Here is a 25,664-nt window from a genome sequence, read left to right as displayed (position 1 = left end):
GCGTGTCCCCCCGCCGCGCCGCGGGACATTCTACACCGTTCGCTCGCCCATACGGTCCGTCGCGTGTCCCCCCGCCGCGCCGCGGGACATTACACCGTTCGCTCGCCCATACGGTCCGTCGCGTGTCCCCCCGCCGCGCCGCGGGACATTTACACCGTTCGCTCGCCCATACGGTCCGTCGCGTGTCCCCCCGCCGCGCCGCGGGACATTCTACACCGTTCGCTCGCCCATACGGTCCGTCGCGTGTCCCCCCGCCGCGCCGCGGGACATCTACACCGTTCGCTCGCCCATACGGTCCGTCGCGTGTCCCCCCGCCGCGCCGCGGGACATCTACACCGTTCGCTCGCCCATACGGTCCGTCGCGTGTCCCCCCGCCGCGCCGCGGGACATCTACACCGTTCGCTCGCCCATACGGTCCGTCGCGTGTCCCCCCGCCGCGCCGCGGGACATCTACACCGTTCGCTCGCCCATACGGTCCGTCGCGTGTCCCCCCGCCGCGCCGCGGGACATTCTACACCGTTCGCTCGCCCATACGGTCCGTCGCGTGTCCCCCCGCCGCGCCGCGGGACATTCTACACCGTTCGCTCGCCCATACGGTCCGTCGCGTGTCCCCCCGCCGCGCCGCGGGACATTCTACACCGTTCGCTCGCCCATACGGTCCGTCGCGTGTCCCCCCGCCGCGCCGCGGGACATTTACACCGTTCGCTCGCCCATACGGTCCGTCGCGTGTCCCCCCGCCGCGCCGCGGGACATTTACACCGTTCGCTCGCCCATACGGTCCGTCGCGTGTCCCCCCGCCGCGCCGCGGGACATTTACACCGTTCGCTCGCCCATACGGTCCGTCGCGTGTCCCCCCGCCGCGCCGCGGGACATTTACACCGTTCGCTCGCCCATACGGTCCGTCGCGTGTCCCCCCGCCGCGCCGCGGGACATTTACACCGTTCGCTCGCCCATACGGTCCGTCGCGTGTCCCCCCGCCGCGCCGCGGGACATTTACACCGTTCGCTCGCCCATACGGTCCGTCGCGTGTCCCCCCGCCGCGCCGCGGGACATTTACACCGTTCGCTCGCCCATACGGTCCGTCGCGTGTCCCCCCGCCGCGCCGCGGGACATTTACACCGTTCGCTCGCCCATACGGTCCGTCGCGTGTCCCCCCGCCGCGCCGCGGGACATTTACACCGTTCGCTCGCCCATACGGTCCGTCGCGTGTCCCCCCGCCGCGCCGCGGGACATTTACACCGTTCGCTCGCCCATACGGTCCGTCGCGTGTCCCCCCGCCGCGCCGCGGGACATTTACACCGTTCGCTCGCCCATACGGTCCGTCGCGTGTCCCCCCGCCGCGCCGCGGGACATTTACACCGTTCGCTCGCCCATACGGTCCGTCGCGTGTCCCCCCGCCGCGCCGCGGGACATTTACACCGTTCGCTCGCCCATACGGTCCGTCGCGTGTCCCCCCGCCGCGCCGCGGGACATTTACACCGTTCGCTCGCCCATACGGTCCGTCGCGTGTCCCCCCGCCGCGCCGCGGGACATTTACACCGTTCGCTCGCCCATACGGTCCGTCGCGTGTCCCCCCGCCGCGCCGCGGGACATTTACACCGTTCGCTCGCCCATACGGTCCGTCGCGTGTCCCCCCGCCGCGCCGCGGGACATTTACACCGTTCGCTCGCCCATACGGTCCGTCGCGTGTCCCCCCGCCGCGCCGCGGGACATTTACACCGTTCGCTCGCCCATACGGTCCGTCGCGTGTCCCCCCGCCGCGCCGCGGGACATTTACACCGTTCGCTCGCCCATACGGTCCGTCGCGTGTCCCCCCGCCGCGCCGCGGGACATTTACACCGTTCGCTCGCCCATACGGTCCGTCGCGTGTCCCCCCGCCGCGCCGCGGGACATTTACACCGTTCGCTCGCCCATACGGTCCGTCGCGTGTCCCCCCGCCGCGCCGCGGGACATTTACACCGTTCGCTCGCCCATACGGTCGTCGCGTGTCCCCCCGCCGCGCCGCGGGACATTTACACCGTTCGCTCGCCCATACGGTTCCGTCGCGTGTCCCCCCGCCGCGCCGCGGGACATTTACACCGTTCGCTCGCCCATACGGTTCGTCGCGTGTCCCCCCGCCGCGCCGCGGGACATTTATACCGTTCGCTCGCCCATACGGTTCGTCGCGTGTCCCCCCGCCGCGCCGCGGGACATTTATACCGTTCGCTCGCCCATACGGTTCGTCGCGTGTCCCCCTGCCGCGCCGCGGGACATTTATACCGTTCGCTCGCCCATACGGTTCGTCGCGTGTCCCCCCGCCGCGCCGCGGGACATTTATACCGTTCGCTCGCCCATACGGTCCGTCGCGTGTCCCCCCGCCGCGCCGCGGGACATTTATACGCTTCGCTCGCTCATACGGTCCGCCGCGTGTCTCCGCGCCGCGAGACAGTACGCTTCGCTTATACGGTTCGCCGCGTGTCTGCCGCGCCTTAGAAAGTTAGGCGTGTAAGTTATCGCGTCGCGTTGCCTGCGGCACGACACCCCACGCTTAGAAAGTTAGGCGTGTAAGTTATCGCGTCGCGTTGTCTGCGGAACGACACCACGCTTACAAAGTTACTTAATCGAATCGTTCATTTGAATGTTTCAGAAAATAACGACGCAGAAGATGACATCGGAGCAGCGAGGGAATCCTGCGAAGCTGACATCCCGAGCAGCCTGAGAGGAGGAGGAGGCCTAGGATAGGCATCGGGCATCGGCGTACCAACACTTCTGGTAAGTGTTACTTTTTATTTTTTCTAAAGATATTATAGAATCCCTCTTTTCGTTTATCCTTATTTAGTTGCTACATTAAACCGTGTTTCGAAATATAAATTAGTAAAAAGAAATAATTTGAAAAATTTGATTCAAGTTGATTCTACCATAGAGACTTTTTTCGAAGAAGTAATTTAGGAAAACATTAATCTAAATAACGAATAAGATGTTCGATGCGCGTGACAATTATTTAATCGATTCGATTATTTTTATGTTACAGAAAATATCCACGCTGGAAGGACCATCAGCTTCGCATCGAGGGAACACGATGGACATCTCGAGCAGCTTGAGAGGAGGTGGAGGCCTAGGAGAGGCATCGGGCATCGGCGTACTAACACTTCTGGTAAGTGTTATTTTTTATTTTTTCTAAAGATATTATAGAATCTCTTTTATCGTTTGTTTTTATTTAGTTGCTACTTTAAACCGTGTTTCGGAATATAAATTAGTTAAAAGAAATAAATCGAAAAATTTGATTCAAGTTGATTCTAACGTAGAGACTTTTTTCGAAGAAGTAATTTAGGAAAACATTAATCGGAATAACGAATAAGATGTTCGATGCGCGTGACAATTATTTAATCGATTTGTTTATTTTTATGTTACAGAAAATATCCACGCAGGAAGGAGCATCAACTTCGCATCGAGGGAACACGAGGGACACCCCGAGCAGCGTGAGAGAAAGTGGAGGCCTGGGAGGGGCATCAAAGTTGTGCAAAGTATTAATAGTACAGTTTTACATTCGCGAGATTTACGTGCTCGATACCGTACTGTGCGTGCGATATTTAATTTTGATTGTGTTTTTGATTAATCAACTGCGTGTCTTTAGTCTTTACTAACCGTCCACTTGATTCGCGTAGTATCTCGCGTCAAGATCTTCCAACATTTCGTCGTCATTAACGCAACGCAGAGTGATGAACGCGGAACGAATCGGGGCAATCGGTGTCGCGACTCTTTCAAATTTGTACGAAAAATCTGTGGTAGAAAATCGATAACTTGATTTTATATATATATATATTACCAGCTTTTATATTTTACGGTACTTCCTTAAGTACTACCTTCCCCTGGGGTACGACCTTAGCGAGGTGGGAAGGCCCAGTACCCAGTACGAGGATTTTACCCAAGCAAAACTCTTGTTCTGCTTGGATAAAAATCCAAAGACGGGGAAGCTAACGTACCCCTCGTCTGCCGATTTAATTGAATGAACGAACCGCAGCCGGTTCGTCGCGTTTGCTTCGGGAGTGCCGTAATCAAATAATCGGACTAAAAAAGACTTTTTTAAACGGGAGTGCCGTACAGTATCGCGCGAGAAAGACTTTTACTGAAATTAGTCCGCGCGCGATTGTAGTTTATTATCCGCGAGTGTTTCTCGCGAGTGTCCTGTGCGGCGGGAGGAGGAGGCCTGACTGTTATATTTGGTGCGGATAGAGTGGGCGAGTGCACATAAAAGACCAGGAACATTAATCGATGACGACGTTTTATTCTAAATACTTTGCCTCGCACGTTGTTTCACTCAGCTACCGATCGTAACGAACTCACGAATCGAACTGAACTTCGGGATTCACGGACGTACACGAACGCGATCTCCTCACTACGGGCGGGCGCGAACGCTAACTACGCCCTCTTTCGCAACGCACTCGAATGCTACCGCGGATCGGTAACTCCGAGCGTACCAACGGCAGTACGGTACTCCTTTATTTTTCACACTGACGTCCTGAGAGAAGGAGGAGGTCTGGGAGAGACATCGGGCCCCGGCAGAGCAACTTTGGGGTGAGTATCATTTCTTATGTGCATAATGTAAGAGCTCAGTCACAATGAGAAAAATAAGGAATAAGATAAAGGAATAAGGAATAAGGGAATGTCGCATCTCACTTCAGTACATGAACATTAAAGTGAGATGCAACATGCCTTATTCCTTATTCCTTTATCTTATTCCTTATTTTTCTCATTGTGACTGAGCCTTAATTCTCATTTATTTAGCTTGTTTTATCTCGATAAGTTAAGAATTAGAGAAAGAGAAATTATCTACAATTCTTGTAAAGATCTTTTTCGATAAACAGATAAATGTATTGCTAAATATTTTATTGAAAGACGAATTAGAGACGCGTAAGAATTAACTTTTCAAATGTTAATAATTTTGAGCGCTTTTTTAATTTAAATCTTATGTTTGTATGTTACAGTATCACCGTAGCTACGCGGCCGACTAACTCCGCCCGTTGCGCATCGGATCGGTGAGTCAGTGAGAAACTTTTTTATTGAGGTAGCGAATCTACGAATAATCAAATGTAGAGCAAAAATATATCTCGATACATGTCGAATTACAATAATTTATAGTATGAAAATATTACATTTCGTAGATCCGTTGCCTTAAAATGGATGGGCTAAAACTGATTAGGGCAGATATTTAATCTTGGTAATATTATTTGTTTATTGATTATTATGCGATTGTGCTTGAGGAATTACTCGCACATTTCGCACGCACCGAGCTCGCAAAGAGCTCATTAATTATCGATCGTTTATTGAATTATGTTGACGAACCGCGCTGCGTTCTATATAAATAATCTATATAAATAATTTTTAAATAAATTTTAAATCTTAAATAAAATATATAACAACATATTTTATTGAATTAGAATTTTATTTTGCGGAAAAATGGCAGGAACTTACAATTAGTTATACTCCTAATAAATTAAATTTTCGAAATTTTGTTTCCACATATGTAAAAAACAGCATAGAACTTTTTTAATTTTTTCTTTCACAGTATAATTGCAACGCGCCAAATCTTCGTTTTTATTATTGAAAATTAATCAGACATGTAATTTTTTATCAAGTGCACAGTTACACCTATGCTATGGTACTCTTATGTAGATCAATTCTATAACTTACAATTAGAGTAATAAATAGAGAGAGAAATACAAAGAAACAAAAAGTAAAATAATACTATTACAACTAAAGTAATTATTTTTAAAGTGTAACATTTTTATTCAGATTTTTTTATAAAATTATTTTTATATATTATTCTTCTCGAACAAAAGGATAAAAATAAATAAGTTGTGTTAAGTGTTACAAAACTAAAAAAATATCAATATAGATAGGGAAAAATTTTGAATTAGTTAGAATATGCGAGTTATTTATACCCATCTATTTCTTTTCATTTATTTTTCCAAGATTAAATATAATATAAATTGATGCAAGGAAACAATATATAGATATATTTAGAATATTAGTATAAAGAAAAGCGTGCAATATGCATAAATTAGTAGATTTATTTAATTTCAGCCACAATATGCATAAACTATACATGAATAAAAAATATTTTGGTCTTATTATGCAATTTGTTTTATAGAAAACTTGATAATTGTTATTAATTGCTAAAATTTATTTTAATAAAGCATCAATTTTACCCTAATTTTTTGTAACCTATCCATCTATTTTTGATTGAGAAATTGGCTTTGTGCCAGTCAAGTAATATATGACGTGAGATTCTAAATATTCTGTCGAGAAACACTGAAACTTTTAAAATTATTTTAAAATTAATTGTATAGTACAATTATTCAATTTTGCAATAATGTATATAACTATATTATATCAAAAATAATGTTGGTGAAAAGTGAAAAATATAACGAGATACATTTATGTCGATACGTAAAGATTTGCGTACCTATATTATTTGATTATTGCAATGCGGTTGTTGATTATTATAAAATATCCAATTATAATATTAATATATATCACGTGGGAAGTTTTTTTTTCTCGGATCTCACGTCATTTATTTTGTATATCTTACTTGATACACTTTCAAGATGCGTACTGCACGAATCTTCGTATTTTCGCGGTCGGTTTTTACATCGAGAAATTTTCCATTATTTTTTGATTTTGTCAACATTATAAATTTTAATTTTTCGCGGAATATAATTGAGATATTTATATAACGCAAAGTAAATTTTTTTTTGTACTTGATTACAATTTCAAATTAAAAGAACGGGTCACAAAGAAACGGACAATCAATATTCTCAAACAAATAACGGAATTAATAATAGAAATATTTTTGGTCAAACTTGTGCAGTCAATTTTTATGAATTAATATTTTTTTGTAAATTAACTTCTCGTAAATTTTTTTATACAATCGATGCACGTTGCATGTAATTCGAATCGAACGTAACATTATTTGTCGGCGATGATAATGATCCGATAATGGAAGGAATTTTTCTCCTTCCATTGTGATCTGGTCGAAAAGCGACCAGATTATATATGGCCATCGACAAAGGTAGGTCCGATCTGGCCCGAAGAAAGAAGATTTGATACTATAAAGGTAAGTGGTCAATATTGACCACAATGGTGGAGTAAGGTATAATATATGTATTACATAAGATGGTTTGTTTATTATATCTGTTTATTTGCCCAAAGTAGGGCTATATTCTCCATATTTTCTCGCACGTGCGAGGTTGGACAAACCTCAATTTAATCTCAATCGCGCGCGTGTTAAAATCCCCAATTAATCAGCAAATCAGGTTACTCATAAATCGTGTCACGGTCTTAATTAAAGATTTATAATAAATTTATATTATATTGTAACACGGGTACTACGGGCAGGTAGAAAAATGGAAATATTGGTAGGATTATAGATCGGAATATGGGTACGTAGGCGGGATACACACGGGTATAGATAGGGATTCGGGTAGGTAGGGATTCGGGCAGGCAGAGGGACAAGGGGATATAATTCGATAGTTGAAAAAGATTGTAGACGAAATAATAGTAATAAATTTAATATAATAATAATAAATATAATTATATTTATTATTATTATATTTTTAATAATAACTCAAAAAGTACATTAAATATTACTATTTTTTATATTAAATAATTTTTATATTAAAATTTATTTAATATATTAAAAATTAGTATTTTATATTAAATACTCTAATTTTTATATTAAGTAATACCAATTTTTACAGGCATTGTAAAATATTATGTACTTGTATATATTGTATATGTATATCAAAAATATATACTGTAATATTAATTGTATAATATTAATTGTGTAAATGTAATCGGATGTGTATAATAAGACGGAAATCATGACGCGTTTAGTAAACGGTTTACTTTTTAAAACTTTAGTAATTTTTATAATTTACTAAAAGATTGTTAATAAATTCGGGAGATTTTTCATTCAAAATTTCGTATTAGAAATTATCACTATTAGTACAAGTAATATAATTTATTGAATAAAAGTGTGAAAAGGTTCGATGTTAAGACAATGATCATATGTTAAATCGTAAAAAGTTAATGCAAATATCGTGTTATTTTCACGTTCATAGACGCGATCGCTGCCTCGGTGATAGGGCCTTATCGCTGTCCCTACACTCTAAAAAATCCAAAGTAAGACATGTTTGAATTTCAAACATTTTTCTACAGAAATGACTGATTATAAGTTGTTTTTCCTGTAGACTACTTTTCATCATTTATAAGTAACTGACTATCAATATCTGACTGAAAATGTGTTTAATATTCAGTCAGATATTGATAGTCAGTTACTTATAAATGATGAAAAGTAGTCTACAGGAAAAACAACTTATAATCAAACACTTATTTCTTAGAGTGTAGGTGGACGCTAGCAAATGCGTGGTTTGTTCCGATGGAAAGTCGTAACGATCTTTATCGTAGAGAGTTATTTTTCGTCGGTTTCTATAAGACCCATCTGCGGCGCCTAGTTCGGCGCCTCGTTGAATATATGGGTTGCCGTTGCAGGGCCGAAATTAATTTCAGGTTTTCTTGACGGTTCCCGGAAGCAGTGGTTTCGGTAATAAGTTAACGACGAGTATTACGTAATTTTTAAGTATAATAAAGTCAAATCACGAAATCGAACATATTCTGAGAGAAAAGACTTTATTCTTCTTATTAAATATTCTTCCATTAATATTAGTTACTTTAACGCTAAAAACTTAGATTGAACATGGATAGTATAGCTGTTTATAGATAAATTTTAATTATATTAAAGAAATTAAAAATTTACGTTTGATCGTTTCATGCGACTTCTGTGAGAAAAAAGTGGTTACAAATGGATATATTTTCTTATTTAATCTTTAGTTTCTTTTAAGAAACTATTTCAGGCACTGGATATTCCTCCATTATTCTAGAACATTAATTAATTTTTAAATTTTTTAAATCTTTCAGGTTATTTAATATAATAAAATACATATGCAACGTATGATATGTTACGTAATAATTTTTTAACTTGTATTTATTTGATAAATTTTATGAAAAAGATTCGTACTTATTGAAATAAATCGTGATTATATATGATGAACCTAATTAAAAAAATGTGTGAGTACTTAATAAATTCGAGACGAATCGATTGGGTACCCCGATATCAGTCAGATTTTGACAATTCTAATTATCTAAATGTTACATTTAATATTTAGATAATCCTACACTTAATTATTTAACTAAATAGACTAAATATTACAGAAAAAAAGTGTGCAAGTAGAAACTTGCACATTGCTTCCTCATAGTGTGCAAGTAGAAACTTGCACATTGCTTCCTCATAGTGTGCAAGTAGAAACTTGCACATTGCTTCATCATGGTGTGCAAGTAGAAACTTGCCCATTGCTTCTTCATAATTCTCAAGTGTAAAAGTAGAAACTTGCACATTGCTTCCTCATAGTTCTTAAGTGTGCAAGTAGAAGTAATTATTAGTATTTTTTTTTTGGCTTCCTCATAGAGGAAGCTTTGTGAACGAAGGTTTCTACTTGCACATTTAAATAGTACTAGCTGGTTACCCGGGCTTCGCCCCGGAGGACATATGTAATAAGACTCTCTCTCTCCTTTTCCCCCTCCCCTCCCTCTCCCTCTCGCCCTCTCCCTCTCTCTTTCTCCCTCTCTTTCTCTCTCTCGCCCTCTCTCTCTCTTCCCCCCTCTCTCTCTCTTCCCCCCCCCTCTCTCTCTCTCTGTCTCTCTCTCTCTCCCTCTCTTCCTCTCTCTCTCTCTCTCTCTCTCTCCTCTCTCTCTCTCTCTCTCTCTCTCTCTCTCTCTCTCTCTCTCTCTCTTCTTCTCTCTCCCTCTCTCTTTCCCCTTCTTTCTTTCTCGCCCCCTCTCCCTCTCTCTCCCTCTCTCTCCCCTTCCCCCCCCTCTCTCTCTCTCTCTAAAATGCTATAAATTGAAAAATATTACTTTTTTATCGACTGAAATGCAATTCCGTCGTATACAATACTTTGAGATTCACTCAATTATTTCCTAAAAAATTGGAAAAATTTCGTAACCAATTTCCAAAAAGATACCGGTTCCTAAAAAGATCGTTAACGAAAAACTATACAGTTTATAACACTCCCCGGAAAATTTTACCCCTATTTTATATACAATTCTTTAAAATTCGGTCAATTATTTCTCGAAAAATTAGAAAAATTAAAAAAACCGGTTTCCAGAAAATCGGTAACAAAAAACTATACACTCTATAACACTCCCCGGAAAATTCTACCCCTATTTCATATACTTTTAATAAAAATTCGGTCCATTGGTTTCCGAGATCATAGCAAACAAAAAAAAGGCTAATTCGAAAAACTTCTGATACCGGTTTCCAAAGAAATCGGTAACAAAAAATTATACACTTTATGGCACTCCCCGGAAAATTCAACCCCTGTTTTATATACAATTCTTTGAGATTCCGTCAATTATTTCCCGAAAAATTGAAAAAATTACAAAAACCGGTTTCCAAAAGATCGGTAACGAAAAACTATACACCCTATAACACTCCCCGGAAAATTCTACCCCTATTTCATATAGGCTTGGTAAAAATTTGGTCCATTGGTTACATCGAGTCAATTATTTCTCGAAAAATTAGAAAAATTAAAAAAACCGGTTTCCAGAAAATCGGTAACAAAAAACTATACACTCTATAACACTCCCCGGAAAATTCTACCCCTATTTCATATACTTTTAGTAAAAATTCGGTCCATTGGTTTCCGAGATCATAGCGAACAAAAAAAAGGCTAATTCGAAAAACTTCTGATACCGGTTTCCAAAAAGATCGGTAACAAAAAATTATACACTTTATGGCACTCCCCGGAAAATTCAACCCCTGTTTTATATACAATTCTTTGAGATTCCGTCAATTATTTCCCGAAAAATTGAAAAAATTACAAAAACCGGTTTCCAAAAGATCGGTAACGAAAAACTATACACCCTATAACACTCCCCGGAAAATTCTACCCCTATTTCATATAGGCTTGGTAAAAATTTGGTCCATTGGTTTTCGAGATCATAGCGAACAAAAAAACTGCAAACCCTGTTGCTTTATAATAATAGTATAGATAAGGAAGCAATGTGTAGGTTTCTACTTGCACACTTAAAAACTATAAGGAAGCAATGTGCAGGTTTCTACTTGCACACCTAAAAATAATTTGCATACTTAAAAATTGAGACAAACCAATGTGCAAGTTTCTACTTGCACATCTAAAAACTATATGAAAGCAATGTGTAAGTTTCTACTTGTACACTTGAGAATTATGAAGAAGCAATGTGCAAGTTTCTACTTGCACACCATGATGAAGCAATGTGCAAGTTTCTACTTGCACACTATGAGAAAGCAATGTGCAAGTTTCAACTTGCACACTATGAGGAAGCAATGTGCAAGTTTCTACTTGCACACTTAAGAACTATGAGGAAACAATGTGCAAGTTTCTACTTGCACACTTTTTTATTATCCTAAAACATCATTTTTTGATGTCTCATTTATTGAGACTTGAGATGTTCTAACTGTTCTCCTTAATAAAAAGAGATAGTACGAATCGTAAGTGAGTAAACTAAAGTTTAAAGTTAACCGACGTTTGTAAAATCACGAGTTTAAGTTTAAGTTTCTTACGAGCATTCTGCGAGTATTCTGCGCTCATACTTTGGACTTTTTGAGAGAATAGGTTGCCTCTATCGTGTTTTATTAAATGCGTTTTGTAGACAGTTTTATCGTGATAGTAAGAGAAACGGGGAACGGATTTTTTAAAATTTCAGTAAACTTGGTTGTTTTTTTTAACAGAAATCAGTAACCCCTTTATTATTAACAATTTTTATATAAAAATTTCAGTAAACTTGGTTGTTTCTTTTTTTAACAAAAATCGGTAATCCCTTTATTATTAACAATTTTTAATAATTATGTTATATTCTTCAGTCTTTTCTACCCCTATTTCATATATAATTTTTTAAAATTTGGTTGATTAGTTCTTGAGTTATAAAAATTTCAGTAAACTTGGTTGTTTTTTCTTAACAAAAATTGGTAACCCCTTTATTATTAACAATTTTTAATAATTCTATTATATTCTTCAGTCTTTTCTACCCCTATTTCATATATATCTGGTTAAGATTTGGTTGATTAGTTCTGGAGTTATAGAAATTTCGGTAAATTTGGCACAGACATACACACACACATACATACATACCGACATTTTTTTTAAGGCGATATTTCGACGTTTTACAACAATATGAACATATTGGCAGAAAAAACTAAAAAACCAATCTTTTATTTGGTTTCTTCTACCCCTATTTCATATATAATTTTTTTAAATTTGGTTGACTAGATCCAACTTTATACGCAATCAAAGGTTCATATACGAATTTACGAAAACAAAGCTTCCTCCATGAGGAAGCAAAATGACATGAGTTTTATGCCATTAAATATTTAACTATGAAATTAATTGAAATCTCACTGTTATCGGTTCGATTCATCTCGAACAGTCGGTACCCGAGAACTTTCGTGCTCGCGTATATGATAAACTACAATAAAGACGTATCTATGTATTTTATTTTTAAATATAATTATTTGTAACCACTCCTTCGATAGAAATTGTTCTAACCATGTTTTTTTTAAATAAAAAACTGTATTTCTTAATAATGGAAGAATATATTTTCGCGCGCGAATCTTTGGCACACATTATGCAAATAATATTTGGAAAGAGATAAAAGTCGCTAACTCGCTGCCCCCCGAAATGACCGCTATTGGGAGCAGTCCGGAAGATCCGAGATTCGTTTATTCCTGCAGCGAAGTCTTTGGTGTTTAACGGATCACTTAACTTTCCTTCGCGGATTGATCTCGTGGAACACGACAGAAACAGAGCACAGCTCGGCTCTCCACTATGTGGATCATTTTTCTCTGTGTCTAATACTACCCGGCGTGTCACTCGGCGGAGGAATTTTGATCTGGTGAAATCATTAGGCCAGTTATCCTCCACTGAACGCGGCGATAACACGGTTTTTGTTCGTAATTTTTTGAAGCTAATTGTCTATCTCGCCTCGCCGTTGAAAGTAAAACGAGAATTTTAGAATTTAAATGCGAGATTAATTATTTCGTTCAGTTCGCTCGATTATATAGATCATTAAAATCGTAGGCATGATATTGCGAAATGTTTGATATTTGTCATATATTTATTATCGCGATTCGAGAGAAATAATAATTATAGGGGACTTGCACTCGCATTGTAACGGCCGGATATTATAAAAATTATACATATATCGGAAGTAGCTTGACCTCGTTTCATTCGTCACGTATTTTTCAGCTTGATCATTGCCTTACATCGAAGCTTTGTCTATTTTTTTCGCGTATTGGTCCTTTCTTTTGAGTTTCGTTAAATATATATTATTATAATATACCAGATCTGTTGCTCTGTTGCGATATCAGATTGTTATACAAACTCATGAAGAGTCACGCACTTTAGTTCAATTATCGGCCGCTTGGTGCCTATCACCTTGTATCTTTGCGATTATTTAAGTTGTTTGCAAAATTTATGTTATACATTTATATTAGAATTTATAATATTTTAGTCAAAAATCTTGCAAATAATTAGATAACTTTAATTCTTCAATATTAACTAGGTTTTATTATTTAGTTTAATTTCACTATTAGCCCCATTTCGGAACCATGAAATTAACAAAAAGTTTCCTTAATTCTCGATAGCGATTGTTTTGTAATGATTCTTATATAAGGATGGGGCATAGATGGATACTTTGGATCCTATAAGGCAGAACTCATGGTCCGATCTTGTACTCAAGATCGTTCTCGTCATACACTCGAAATGTTGTATGGTCATTTTACTTGCTGGGGATGGTAGTCTTAAGACTGTCCAGACATTCGGACGGTCTTGAGTATACGCTCGGACTGTGAATATTGTTCCTAAGGATCTGGTAGTCTGATACTGGTCAGAAAAGTGCCTTTATTACCTTTACCTTTACCTGCACAGACTGATTAGTCTATAAAACACATTGTGCTGTATCCTAGCTGTATCCTAGCTGTGTCTTTTATAGCTCTTATCTGGTTTAGCCCTATACTTGGGCTAACCAAAAGTGACAATATTATAATTAGGAAATTGTTTCTTCATTCGGTTTTTACTGTAATATGCATTGTGTGAAACGAATACAATCCGGTGATAAAATTCAAACGAAATTAAACATAGCATTGCGATTGAGGATAACCGTGATTGAATCGATTACGTATCGATCACAATTGGACATAGATATTGGTCACAATTCTATGTCGGTACCGACCATTTTGTGCATCAATCACAATTGTATATTTAATCTCGATCGTCCTCAATCGCAATACTATACTGCTTTGATTCCGTTTGAACTTTACCACCACTCGACTGTATTCGCTAGTTCACTATGCATATTACAGTAAAAATCGAGTGAAGAAGCAGTTTCCTTGTTCCATTTAAAAACTTAAATGTCTTCCACATAGTGTATTCAATTACTTTAATTTAAAAAGTCAGGTAATGGTACTTTAGGTTTAGGAGCTTAAAGCATGTTGTGCTCTCTGAACTGGTAACGTTGACTATTTTTTTTTTTTACAAAAGCTGTATTTTTTTATTTTTTTAAATATTAGTTACAATAAATGGAAAACATTGTAATAAATTTAAGAAATTCAATAACCCGGACAGCCGAATCTGTCGAGAACAGATTTTGAAAGTGTCTGCTGCATGTCGATAGAATGTCAGCAGAAATATATACATAAGAGATACTGTTATAAATAGAACAATGGCAGTAGATTGATTGCAGAAACTGACCAAGATCCGTTGTTTCGTAACCATGCAATTTGAATGATGTATTTCATTTAAACTCAGTAAATCTGCTCGCAATATGACAATAGATTGGCAGCAGATTTCGCTCAGATATCACAACAGATCCGATATCATCTGTGTCCGCATTAAACTCGTGTTTTGCCGATAGAGCCTGCCGATATAATCTGACAGCAGATTGTCGGCAGAAACCGAGCAAAATCTGTTCATTATTTAAACATTTAAATGAAATACAGCATTAAAATTTTTAATGGTAGATTTTGTTCACTTTCTACGATCAAGCTACCATTACATTCTTTTAGCAAAATCTGTTATATTTCTGCTGGCATTCTATCGGCAATATTCTGCGGTAGATATTTTCAAAATCTATTCTTGACAGATTTGGCTAGGTAGGAATAATGTTTATGAAATGATAAATACTGTTCAATTTTTGCCGACAATCTGCTGTCAGATTATGACGGGCACACTCTTCCAGCACAAGGCACGAGTTTAATGCAGACAGAGATGATACCGCGGATCTGTTATAGTATCCTAGTATGACAATAATTGACATTCTCCTTGAGTAACGTAGGTAATAAATTTATTAACGATCTTTTTGGTCGTGATTGTGTGTGTGTGTGCTCGCGTAAATTAAGAATAAAGTAAAATAAACTTTGGATTTGTTATTTAATAATTATAAGAAATGTTACATTAATAGCCACATATTTTACATTGAGAATTTCGTGTTATTGTACGCATACCGAATGTTGCAAATTTTATTTCATGTCAAAAAGAAATTGTATATAATTTTATATATATTGTATAGTATTATATTGTCAAATCAATTTTGTAATGTAATTACTCTTTTATAATGTTGTGTATATGTTTTATAATGTTGTGTATGTTATGTATTATAAAGTAAATCGTAAGAGAAATAAAATAAAAATAAATAATAGAAATGTGAAAAAACGTATTGTAGTAATAAAAGAGGACCGCCGATCGGAATCGGCGAGGGCGGTGGAGGGCCTCTATATATAGGTTGACCTGTTTCTATCGGATGAAATTTTAGTTAAAACCTAAGATAAGAACTAATATTCAATTTATAACTAAAAAAATAGAAAGTCCAAAATCTTGATTGCAATGACAATCGGTATACAAGCAAGACGGCCTTTAAAAATATTGCTTATATCTTTTCCTCGATACTATTACCAGATTACCATTAAATAAAATTAAATTGTGCATTATCGGATGAAACCGCGCAACTAATCGATCATCTATGGTATGTCGAATAAAATAAAAATAAAATATATTTGATAACTGTTATAACGTAAATATTTCACTCGATGATTAATATGCTGATATACGGAACTCGGGGCTTATTTTTTGGAACAAAAATCTATTATACACGGATACACGGTTTACCGTCGACGATAACCCATCAACGGATAACATATTCTATAATTATGCTATCATAATATATGTAATAATTATTTTATATTTTACGAATAAAACGGATGTAAAATATATATTATTATATTTATTATAAAAAGTATGTAGTAATAAAAATATATATTATATTATAATATTAATATTTATATCTATATATTAAATATTTATATTATTATATCAAATATGTAATAATTTCACATGTAACGTATTTTACATTAGGATGTGATGTGTATCAGCATCATACGTGATTCATGAATGAAATCAGCTGATTCTCCAAGTCTTTCTGATTGGTTGAAACGCGTCATATGCTCTGTGCGAGCGTTCGTTTGAAATGTTTGAAAATTGCTCCGCCATGTTGTATGCGCGGCGACTATAGCATAAAGCATTGACGAGAAATGACACTTCGGTGCAACAAATCGCTCGATAATGGCTACAGCTAATGCGTCGAATTTCGACGAGGAATTTAAATCCGAGAGGACCGTCCGTAAACGGAGATCGTCGGTTTTCCAAACACGTACTGTGACGCGCGACCACAATGAAGGTTAGTTTACCCTGCGGAGTGACATGATGCGATCGCAAGAGATTTTTGTGTCGAAACACCGTCACCGAATTTAAAGACATAATAATTGGAGATCAGAATATACCTGTCTCCATTAATGGCACTGCTTTCATAAATGTAGTTATTTCTTACGAACAATTTTATTCTGAAAATGTTAACTTCTATATAAAGAATCTGCTGAGCTCCCCAGACCAATTACTCTAATAACTGTAACTAAATAACATCTTCCAGGCGTCAATGATGTTACAATTAATGGAAGCAGACTTACAGCAGACCCAAACAAAGATGAAGAAGAGTGCAATGCGAAGGACAATGTCGAGACTTTTAATCTGAAGGAATATGTAGAGAAGCTCAGGCAAGAGCGAAAGGATTGGCAACAGGAGTACAAGAGTCGCAAAGCTCAACGGAAAAACTTAACCAAGCAGAAAGCAAGCGTGGAGGGACAGGGGCAGATTCTCGATATAAATGTACTGACAGCAGCGGAGAGAACTTTCGTCTTGACGCGTCCCAATTACGAACACATCTGCAAAAATAGTCAGAAATTATTGGACGTGGCGTTGAAGATGTCTACGCTCGGTCAACATGTACACAGGTTGAACCGGAGATTCATGGAGAGAATGGAGAGCAATATATCCAAGGCCACTGTAAATGTTATCAAGATCTCAGAGCAATGAAGCAGACGTAGCTTTAGGTATCGTTTATTGTTTCAATTCTACAAACTTACAGGTAGGAGCATCATAGTAAAAGTATAAATAACACTTAAATTAATTAAATATGACAACACTACGTACGACAATACTTGATTGATTATACAATACTTATTGGTGTGTGACGACCGTATTTGTGGCGCATTCACATCAATGAGATAGAGATGAGATGTAATAAATACTCGAAATAATTTACCGGTATTACACAACATTAAACTTTATATCTATGGAATACGTCTGGTTTCTGGAGAAGACCGTCTATTTTCCGCCATTTCTGGCACGTCAAGGAGATTCGAGATATTGATTCGATCGTATAAAGATATTTCTGATGTTAGAGCGACTTTACGATCACGTTCTGTGGTATATTAATATTCAATGCTACAAATAATAATATAAGATTGTACGGAATAACCAATAGAGCTGTCATCTATGTAGATGAAAGCTCTTCCTCCTCGCTGCTTTCCTCTCCTTCTGCGCGAGATATTCCTTTCTTGACTGGCTGCTGTGCAGCTCCAATATGTGATTGATTTTCCGTACAATCTCCTCGGCCGTCACTGAATCCGCTTCAAAATCGTGATTTTTGAAGGATGCTGATTGGTGAAGTGAATGACTTTGGCCTATAACACCATCAGTAACATTAAAATATCGTCTGTGAAACGTTAATCTTCATCGTAAAGCTTTTTAAAATTGAAAATAATTATAAATTTGCGAAAAATAATGACTTTTCTTAAAATCTTTTTTTTTTATCGAAAGAAATAAAATCATCATGCAATATGTAATTATGTAAAAAGAAAATAACTGACTCAGAAAATTATCTGGAGCACTGGATTGCGGGGTATAAACCAGCGTAAATATAGTTTTCGACCCCTTAGTCTCGGTCACTTCGCACCAGGCGATGCTGTCTATGTGATAACTGACTGCTCGCTGTCTATTCCAAAACCTAGCAGCGCCTTTGCCTGTTATCACTGGATCTATCTCTATCTTCTCGCCCGATATTCCGAGATGAATTTCAGTCTTTGCTCGCATCTTGTTAATTATATATACCCTGCAATTGGAGATGTGTATATTCTCATGCAACACACCTCAACAATTACTTTGTACCATTCTTTTACTATTTTTACAACCTAATTCTCAATATTATACTGCCCTTTAAATTTTCAACAGTATAATTATTCATTACTTTTCCATAATTTCATTTAAATTATTTACTAATCACTTGTTATTTCAATGTAGCTATTCTAACAATTGAAATACTTTATAAAAAAAACGATATATTTGATGTAAAATATTGAACTACCTGTACGATTGATACAACGGCGCCTCCATCGCAGTAGTGTGACCCTCCATCTTAGCCAGGTCGTTTGCAACTTCCTCCTGCTCCTTGCTTTTAACCTCCGGGTCCTCCTCATTTTTCGCCTGAATGCAACTGATTGTGTTGTGTCGTGCTTTATCGCTCGGCTTCATCTCGATCAGGCCCAGCGTAGTGAATTCGAATTTGGAGATAGTTTCGTACGGGTCCAAACAAGGAAAGGCCGAATCTATCTCACCGTCATCCTCGGTGATGTACAGTCCATAATGTGAAATGTTTTCCCTGTTAACGGCCGACGAGACTTCGTAAATAAAGCATACGCAATAGGTTCCGGCAACGGGAATTAACTTGATACAGACTTTAAATTATGATCAGGATGTTCACTTGCATATTTGTAGCAAATCAACCCGATGAAGTCCAATACTCGTGCTGTTACTGTTACTACCACCTGAAGTGGATACATCCTGTCCTCTCTCGGCAGCATACACATGAATATCCTATATTTTCTCACAGGGATGCTCACCTGCGCCTGCAAAAGAAATTTTCAAATATATAGCAAATCTATGTTTCTTATGAAGATCACAAAGCTGTAAAATTTATAATGCACAACCTCTATTTTTTGCTATGAGAAATCTTGTAATATACATCATTTTCATTTATTAAGATCTTTTGGAAATGAGCTCATTTGAGGGAAACGATAAATCAGTGTTACATACGTTGCCATCAAATTTGGCATATTCCTTGAATGGATTTGGTGGTAAATTTGGACACTTTTCGAGTTGTTCCGACAAAAGAGATTGTCCTTTTTTCACTGGCGTTTTCCTACGAAAATCTTTCCTTTGAAATAGATCTGACTGATCTGTTGGCGTCACGGCATTAGGATTGTGCTCCCATTTGACATGCTTGACTTTGGCAGCTTTTTTCCTTTCTATGTCCATTTTCTCTAATCTTTGTGCAGTGTTAGATCTCTGTCTGTGACTGAATTCCATTTCTAGAACAATGTTGCGAACAAGAGGGCATCATAATTAAGGAATTTAATTAGAAATAATTTGGATCGTGCTCCAATTTAGTTCTAGTTATAAGAAAATTTATATGCTATCAAAATTATTTTGCCAACGATCTCGAACTGAATCAATTTTGACTTGAGTTTTATATGACACACAAGTATTCTTATGCAAAATAATAGAAAGCAAAGTATATACCCATTTGTATGTCATATGATTCTCCCATTTCGTCCAGATCCTCATCGTCACTTTCTTCCATCCCAGGATAACATTGCAGTGTTCCATTTTTCTTCAACTGTTTAGGAATATTCTCCCCCAATATCACCATATCGCACATACCTTTCAATCGAGAGTAATACGAAGTATTTAGCACAAAATAATTACAATTCTAAATAAACTATAATATAGACTCTATATTATAGTTTATAGTTTATTTATTATGTTTATTATGATCCACATAGTCTATACGTGGGTAGTCTGAAAAGTTTTGAGTCTCAAACATTATTTTTTCGGTCAAATAGTCTCCTTTTAAGTCAATGTTAGGCTCAAAACTTTTCAGACTACCCTCGGTATTATAGAGCATAATACTATACATGGAACACTATATATTGACACATTTAGCTCATTTATTATTGAGTTACATTGACATATAAACGATTAATTTTAATCCAATTCATCTTGCAATAAGCGTGTTATCGGAAATACCTTATTATCAGGATATTTCCAGATTGGTGCAACGCCTCGCGATTAATCCATTGACGTTTCTAACCTAGATTCGTCACAAGTACAAACCTGTGTCGTCTGTCGCGAGAAAGCTGTCCCTGATGTACGACAGAAGCCAATGTTGATTGTCGTAGAGAGCCATTTCTTTCCCTCCCTTTTCCCTTTTATTGATTAGACGCCATCCGTTATATTAGTAAACACGCGATAAAACGCGCCCTCGATGGCTCGTGCCGATCGAACCTTTTTACCACTTTTTACAAATCGAAAGATCGATTTCCGCGCCCATCGTGTCGCACCGGTCGCACGGAGCGTCGTGAAGTTTGCTGCGATTACCAACAGATAATATCAGAGGGTGACTTTGGGTGATTTCGATCAAACTTTGATTATAACTTAATCGATGACTAACTTATAAATATTAATACCTGTAGTATTTTGCTAACATGGATAATACTATTTAATTGTTTTTATTGTTTGACAAAAAAATATTAAATTACAGGTGATAAATTATATAATTCGAAATTTTACTTTAAACAGTTTTGCTGTTAATTAAGTTAATCAGCGATTAAATTATAAAGTAATACCTATAATTTTGTTAACATAAGTGGGCAGAATTTATTAATTTGTTTTCAATTGCGCTTAGGGACAAAACGATATAGTTAAAAAGTTTATTGTATAAACAATTCTGTCGCGGTTAAATCACCGATTAAATTAATCAATGTTTGATCGAAGTAGCCGTAAATTAGCAACAGTGACAATGGTAAAATTAAAAATTTTGCTTGTCATCGAATAATTCCAAGATAAAAAGTTATAAAAATTAATGCATTAATTTTAATATAGGCTGCGTTTCGATATTCATTGTCAGTATTGAAAATCTATAGTTTACGTCACATACACTATAGATTTTTAGTACTGGCAGTAAATATCGAAACGCAACATATGTAGTATAATATTATGAATTGATATGTGACACACCTTTGGTTTATTTATTTATTAATTTTATTATAATAATATATAAATGATCACATAATTCATTATCAGTCACTACATATATCGTGAATATTTCGCGATATTTCGTAATCGTAGCTCAATTTTAAACAATTTCGTTATTGACACTATTTAAAAAGAAACATGTCGATTTTTCGAAAATATTTGCCTGCAAAAAATAAATTTAAGGCATTTAAATGTCTCGATTCCAGATACATTGATCAGATGATTCGATTTCAAGGAATACATCCCTAGACGAAACAGAAAAATACTTCTTTTCTCCGGTTAAGTCTTCTTCTATTGTTGCAATAATGTATCATAGCAGCACGATTGAGTTGTCTTATTGCGAAACAGTAACTTTTCAATAAAAAGATGTTATACAGACAACAATATTGAAATAACTTGATAATAGCGTAATCGAGACGAAAATTCAAAGTGTAAGTGTCAAAATTGTCATTTAGAGCTCTCAAAAAATTTGCATACATATAATCACTAGTATATAATACGCCTTTCGTTATACACACGTAACCTTCTCTAAATACGCGTATTTATACATTTATTACCCCATTTTATATAATTATGAGCTGCACAATTCGCTCTCATTCCCAACTATCATTTCTGAGTAGTTATTTGAAGTCACGTGGCCGCGTCGCGTTTAGAGGCGATTTCCGGTCCTCATAATCTGGGGGGCTTCCGCGGTGGCGGAGGCGCCGGCAGCGTTGGCGGCTGGGGGCTGGTTCTCCAAAATGGCACCCCAGATCGCCGCGGCCACCCCACCGCGGGCCCCCTCCTCGGCATCAGTGTTCTTCTTAAAGTTGTGCACCGAATAGCGATTGTACAAGCCCCAGATGCTGTTCATCAGCTTGCTATTGTACTTAAGCGGTGTCAGTTCCCAACCTGCATATTTAATGAATTCAGTAAAATGAAATAGCCGAGTAAATTCAAATTAAATCAAGCGTTTCCATCCGAAATAAAAATTGAATTTATAAAAATAGTGCAACTGAATAAAGATATATTACCTTCTAGAGGAGGCCTTGAATTAAATATATTCTCTTTCTTCTCTTCAGCCTTCTCTTTTTTCTCCATCGCGAACATGGAAACAGTGCGTTCGTCGTTATCGCGGACTTTCCATACTGCGAAAGCACCCTGCGGAATGGAAGACATTTTTCCACAGTCTACAAAAAATAAATATTGTCGTAAATGATTTTATTAGAAAAGATTAAATAATCAAAATTCTCGCATCTTGTTATATAAATCAAAATTCCGTGCGTTCCACAGCAATTAATATTCTATATGTCGTGATAATTTAATTTATAAAAATTTATAATACATTTATTAATAATTGGTAAACTGATTGATTTGAATTTTACTGTTTGAATTCTTATGTCTGTAATATATGGAGGGGTAAAAGCCATAGTGGTGTAAGTCAAATTTTTTAAAATATTGGCTTTTACCCTACATATATATGTTTATGTACGGTATGCAATAATTATAGCACATACTTTGTTATTAAGAAATACCTCACATCTAAAGAAAGGAAGTTACTTAATTCAGTAGTTATTAATAAATGCTGCATTAGCAGGGAATATATCTCGAACTTAGTCATGTGACGAGTCAAAACAATAACAGCATGTATATGTATATGTGTACGTGCATGTGCATGGGTTACGATCTTTCTATACATAGCTATTAATGTTTTACTATCATGCCTCTCGTGTTGTTAACAGCTTTGATCTTCGCTCGTAGCGATAACTACTGCGCCATCACTATTACCGCCAAAGCCACGTTTCTGTTTCATACGGGAATAATAAATCGGAATCGCGCCCAATTGACATAATAATTTTTCGTATATTTATATTGGTTGTTTCTTATGATCCTCGTTCGTTCTCTCTTTCGTCCTTCGAGTTTTGTGCATCTTGTTTTATTTCACGAGGAAGAATCAATAATTATTCGCACTCTATTTTTATAATTTATTAAAACAATAGTAGAAAACATACAATTACATCATTTTTCAACATAGTCCCCTTGCTTTTCAATGCACTTGTTCCAACGTTCCCCAAGCTTGGAAAAAAATGTTTTGGTCCCTCAGCCATGTATGCACCGCTTCTTGCACATGTTAAGCATGACAATACGTGCCCAAATATTGTTGTCTACACTGTTCAAACGCTACATATATAGTCCAGATTTCACTTCGTCGAATTACCATTTGTTTGGTCCACATAAAAATTCCTAAAAAGGTTGTCGATTTGCCACAGACCAACATGCAAGAAGTGGTACATACATGGCTAAGGGACAAATCAAAAAATTTTTTTCAAGGGTATATGCAAACTTGTGGAACGCTGGAATAAGTGCATGGAAAAGCAAGGGGACTATGTTGAAAAATGATGTAATTATACGTTCTCTACTGTTGTTTTTAATAAATTATAGAATTGGAATGCGGATAATTATTGATTCGCTCTCGTAAATCCGCGGAAAGGATTGCTGTTAGGATACACTGTTAAATATTGAAGGAAGAAATTTAAACCAATACCTTGAGTTAAATAATATTTTGTTATTTTTAACTACTATGTGTGCCGAAATTTATTATTTGAAAACAGTAGTTATTTTTATTTCATTAGTTTAGTTAAATTAACATTGTTTTAGTTAAATTAACGACAGATGAAGTAGGAGTAGTGGCGAAAGGAGTAGGAACTGTGAAAAATGACTCAAATTTAGTACAATTTTACACTACGAATTTAACAAGGTACAGCGGACGTAAAATGAGCTGATCCGTACAAAAAGGGATTCGTGAGCGCTGTTAAAACTGCGCTGCTCTCATTGCACGCAAATGTTTTTCTACGTTTTTCGCTGAATCCAACTGACCAGTGCAACTCTCGAAAAGCAATTCTGTTATCAGCTTTCTTGTTAATTGTCTTCGTGTCGCCAGGCTTGCTGTCGGCGTGCTTCCTCTCTTCCTGTCCCGATCTGTCTTCCTAATTTCGTTCCTCCGGGAAGCCTCGAGCCTCAGGCAGCCGCCAGCGATGGTGGCCTCGGTAAGATTCATCAACCAAGGGAGAGCCTTGTCCTTGTCGTACTTTCGCTTTGCGTCGCTATTTGTTCGCACGACTCGTGCGACTCGTCCGTGCGCTTCTCTTCGGCTTCGGAATACGCTGCAGAATAATCCAAAGTGATTACTGATTTCCGGCGCGACGGCGGTCGTCACTTATAAGCTCGGTCGGAGAAACATCAAGGAAGATAGCGCGGCCGAGACGGACGGAGAAAGAGTAATGTTTTTTTTTATTTTAATAAGAACGGCGTATCGGCGGCCTTCGAGACTTTGAGATTCTCGTGCTGACGTTGCCCGACCACCGCGAACCCGCGGCCTTATCGTCTTTCAGTGAACGAGAATCCAGTGTCGTAGTCTGACTCGTCTAACGGAGACGAATGCCACGATACGACAGCTTAAAAATGCAAATACGTCCGAATGATTGTAGAAGGAAAAAATAATATTTAAACGACACACGCGTCTAAATATTCTCGTGTTTCGATATCGTAGTACCGTAGTACCGTAGTACCAAACGTAGAATCAGCTTACGCTTCTTATCATGAACGCGTCAGGATACCAGTCGGGAGTGAGTCGAGAGAGAAAGAGAACGATCGTTTGCTAACCGTTTATCAGATAGAAATGATGTTGAAAATTTCGACGTCATCTTTCGTATCGGTATAGCATGAGGACCACAAACGAAGATTTCTCGCGAAGGAGGGCAAAGCGTTATCGTAACAAACAAATTTATCAAAACGAGACCAGGAATAAACGACGTTCGTGCTTTTTACCACGCGCGAATCTTGCGACGAACGTTCGCCTCATGCCTTTTCTTTTGATAAATGTTTCTCCAATAGTTTCTTTGTCGGTTATCATAAATAGGGCAGTCGCAGCAATGATGCACGTGAGCGTTTTGAATATGCTCTAGTATAATTCAGCGTTTAAATAAAATAATTGGATGAGCTGCGTGATAAATATATTTTTCTGCATGATTCGATACATATTCTTCCAATTGATCCGCTGTAATTAATTTGCGATTGCTAGGAAGAGTTCGACAAATGGAAAATTTGACGAAATTTGAAACTTATTGA

General features: G+C 38.1%; 3 protein-coding genes and 1 long non-coding RNA gene across 4 annotated transcripts; 2 read left to right on the top strand and 2 right to left on the bottom strand.

Annotated features, from left to right (window-relative positions):
* The first annotated feature begins 2,510 nt into the window (after positions 1–2,510).
* Positions 2,511–4,210, top strand: LOC139771465 (uncharacterized). The gene is made up of 3 exons (XR_011717910.1): positions 2,511–2,751; positions 3,011–3,133; positions 3,393–4,210. It is a non-coding gene; the product is annotated as an uncharacterized lncRNA (long non-coding RNA).
* Positions 4,211–16,605: 12,395 nt separating this feature from the next.
* LOC139771438 (uncharacterized) lies at positions 16,606–17,763 on the top strand. The gene is made up of 2 exons (XM_071704193.1): positions 16,606–16,806; positions 17,056–17,763. Exons 1-2 carry the CDS (start codon positions 16,692–16,694, stop codon positions 17,496–17,498), a joined length of 558 nt encoding a protein of 185 aa, XP_071560294.1. The 5' UTR covers positions 16,606–16,691; the 3' UTR covers positions 17,499–17,763.
* On the bottom strand, positions 17,507–20,844 carry Sin1 (SAPK-interacting protein 1). Its single transcript, XM_071704190.1, has 7 exons — positions 20,637–20,844; positions 20,043–20,183; positions 19,557–19,831; positions 19,200–19,369; positions 18,829–19,122; positions 18,335–18,576; positions 17,507–18,148 (listed from the first exon to the last, which is right to left on the bottom strand). The coding sequence occupies exons 1-7, from the start codon at positions 20,707–20,709 to the stop codon at positions 17,955–17,957; spliced, it is 1,389 nt and encodes a 462-aa protein (XP_071560291.1). The 5' UTR covers positions 20,710–20,844; the 3' UTR covers positions 17,507–17,954.
* Positions 20,845–21,540: 696 nt separating this feature from the next.
* Positions 21,541–24,748, bottom strand: LOC139771437 (uncharacterized). Its single transcript, XM_071704192.1, has 3 exons — positions 24,414–24,748; positions 22,571–22,726; positions 21,541–22,448 (listed from the first exon to the last, which is right to left on the bottom strand). Exons 1-3 carry the CDS (start codon positions 24,592–24,594, stop codon positions 22,207–22,209), a joined length of 579 nt encoding a protein of 192 aa, XP_071560293.1. The 5' UTR covers positions 24,595–24,748; the 3' UTR covers positions 21,541–22,206.
* Between the last annotated feature and the right edge of the window lie 916 nt (positions 24,749–25,664).

The sequence above is a fragment of the Temnothorax nylanderi genome, unplaced genomic scaffold, assembly GCF_030848795.1.
Source record: "Temnothorax nylanderi isolate EJ_2023f unplaced genomic scaffold, tnyl_v1.0 TNYL_tig0039_pilon, whole genome shotgun sequence".
In the NCBI taxonomy this organism is placed as follows: Eukaryota; Metazoa; Arthropoda; class Insecta; order Hymenoptera; family Formicidae; genus Temnothorax; species Temnothorax nylanderi.
This window is presented reverse-complemented; position numbering and strand designations above follow the sequence as displayed.

What these genes read in the sequence shown, in the direction of transcription:
- LOC139771437 (XM_071704192.1), bottom strand. Translation starts at nt 24,594, where the DNA reads ATGAATCTTACCGAGGCCACCATCGCTGGCGGCTGCCTGAGGCTCGAG. An exon ending in GCTTTTCGAGAGTTGCACTG is followed by an intron (nt 22,727 to 24,413) that starts GTCAGTTGGATT and finishes TATTTTTTGTAG; the next exon opens with ACTGTGGAAAAATGTCTTCC. An exon ending in TTCAAGGCCTCCTCTAGAAG is followed by an intron (nt 22,449 to 22,570) that starts GTAATATATCTT and finishes TTAAATATGCAG; the next exon opens with GTTGGGAACTGACACCGCTT.
- LOC139771438 (XM_071704193.1), top strand. Translation starts at nt 16,692, where the DNA reads ATGGCTACAGCTAATGCGTCGAATTTCGACGAGGAATTTAAATCCGAG. An exon ending in GACGCGCGACCACAATGAAG is followed by an intron (nt 16,807 to 17,055) that starts GTTAGTTTACCC and finishes AACATCTTCCAG; the next exon opens with GCGTCAATGATGTTACAATT.
- Sin1 (XM_071704190.1), bottom strand. Translation starts at nt 20,709, where the DNA reads ATGGCTCTCTACGACAATCAACATTGGCTTCTGTCGTACATCAGGGAC. An exon ending in TCTCGCGACAGACGACACAG is followed by an intron (nt 20,184 to 20,636) that starts GTTTGTACTTGT and finishes CTCGATTGAAAG; the next exon opens with GTATGTGCGATATGGTGATA. An exon ending in CATCCTGATCATAATTTAAA is followed by an intron (nt 19,123 to 19,199) that starts GTCTGTATCAAG and finishes GGCCGTTAACAG; the next exon opens with GGAAAACATTTCACATTATG.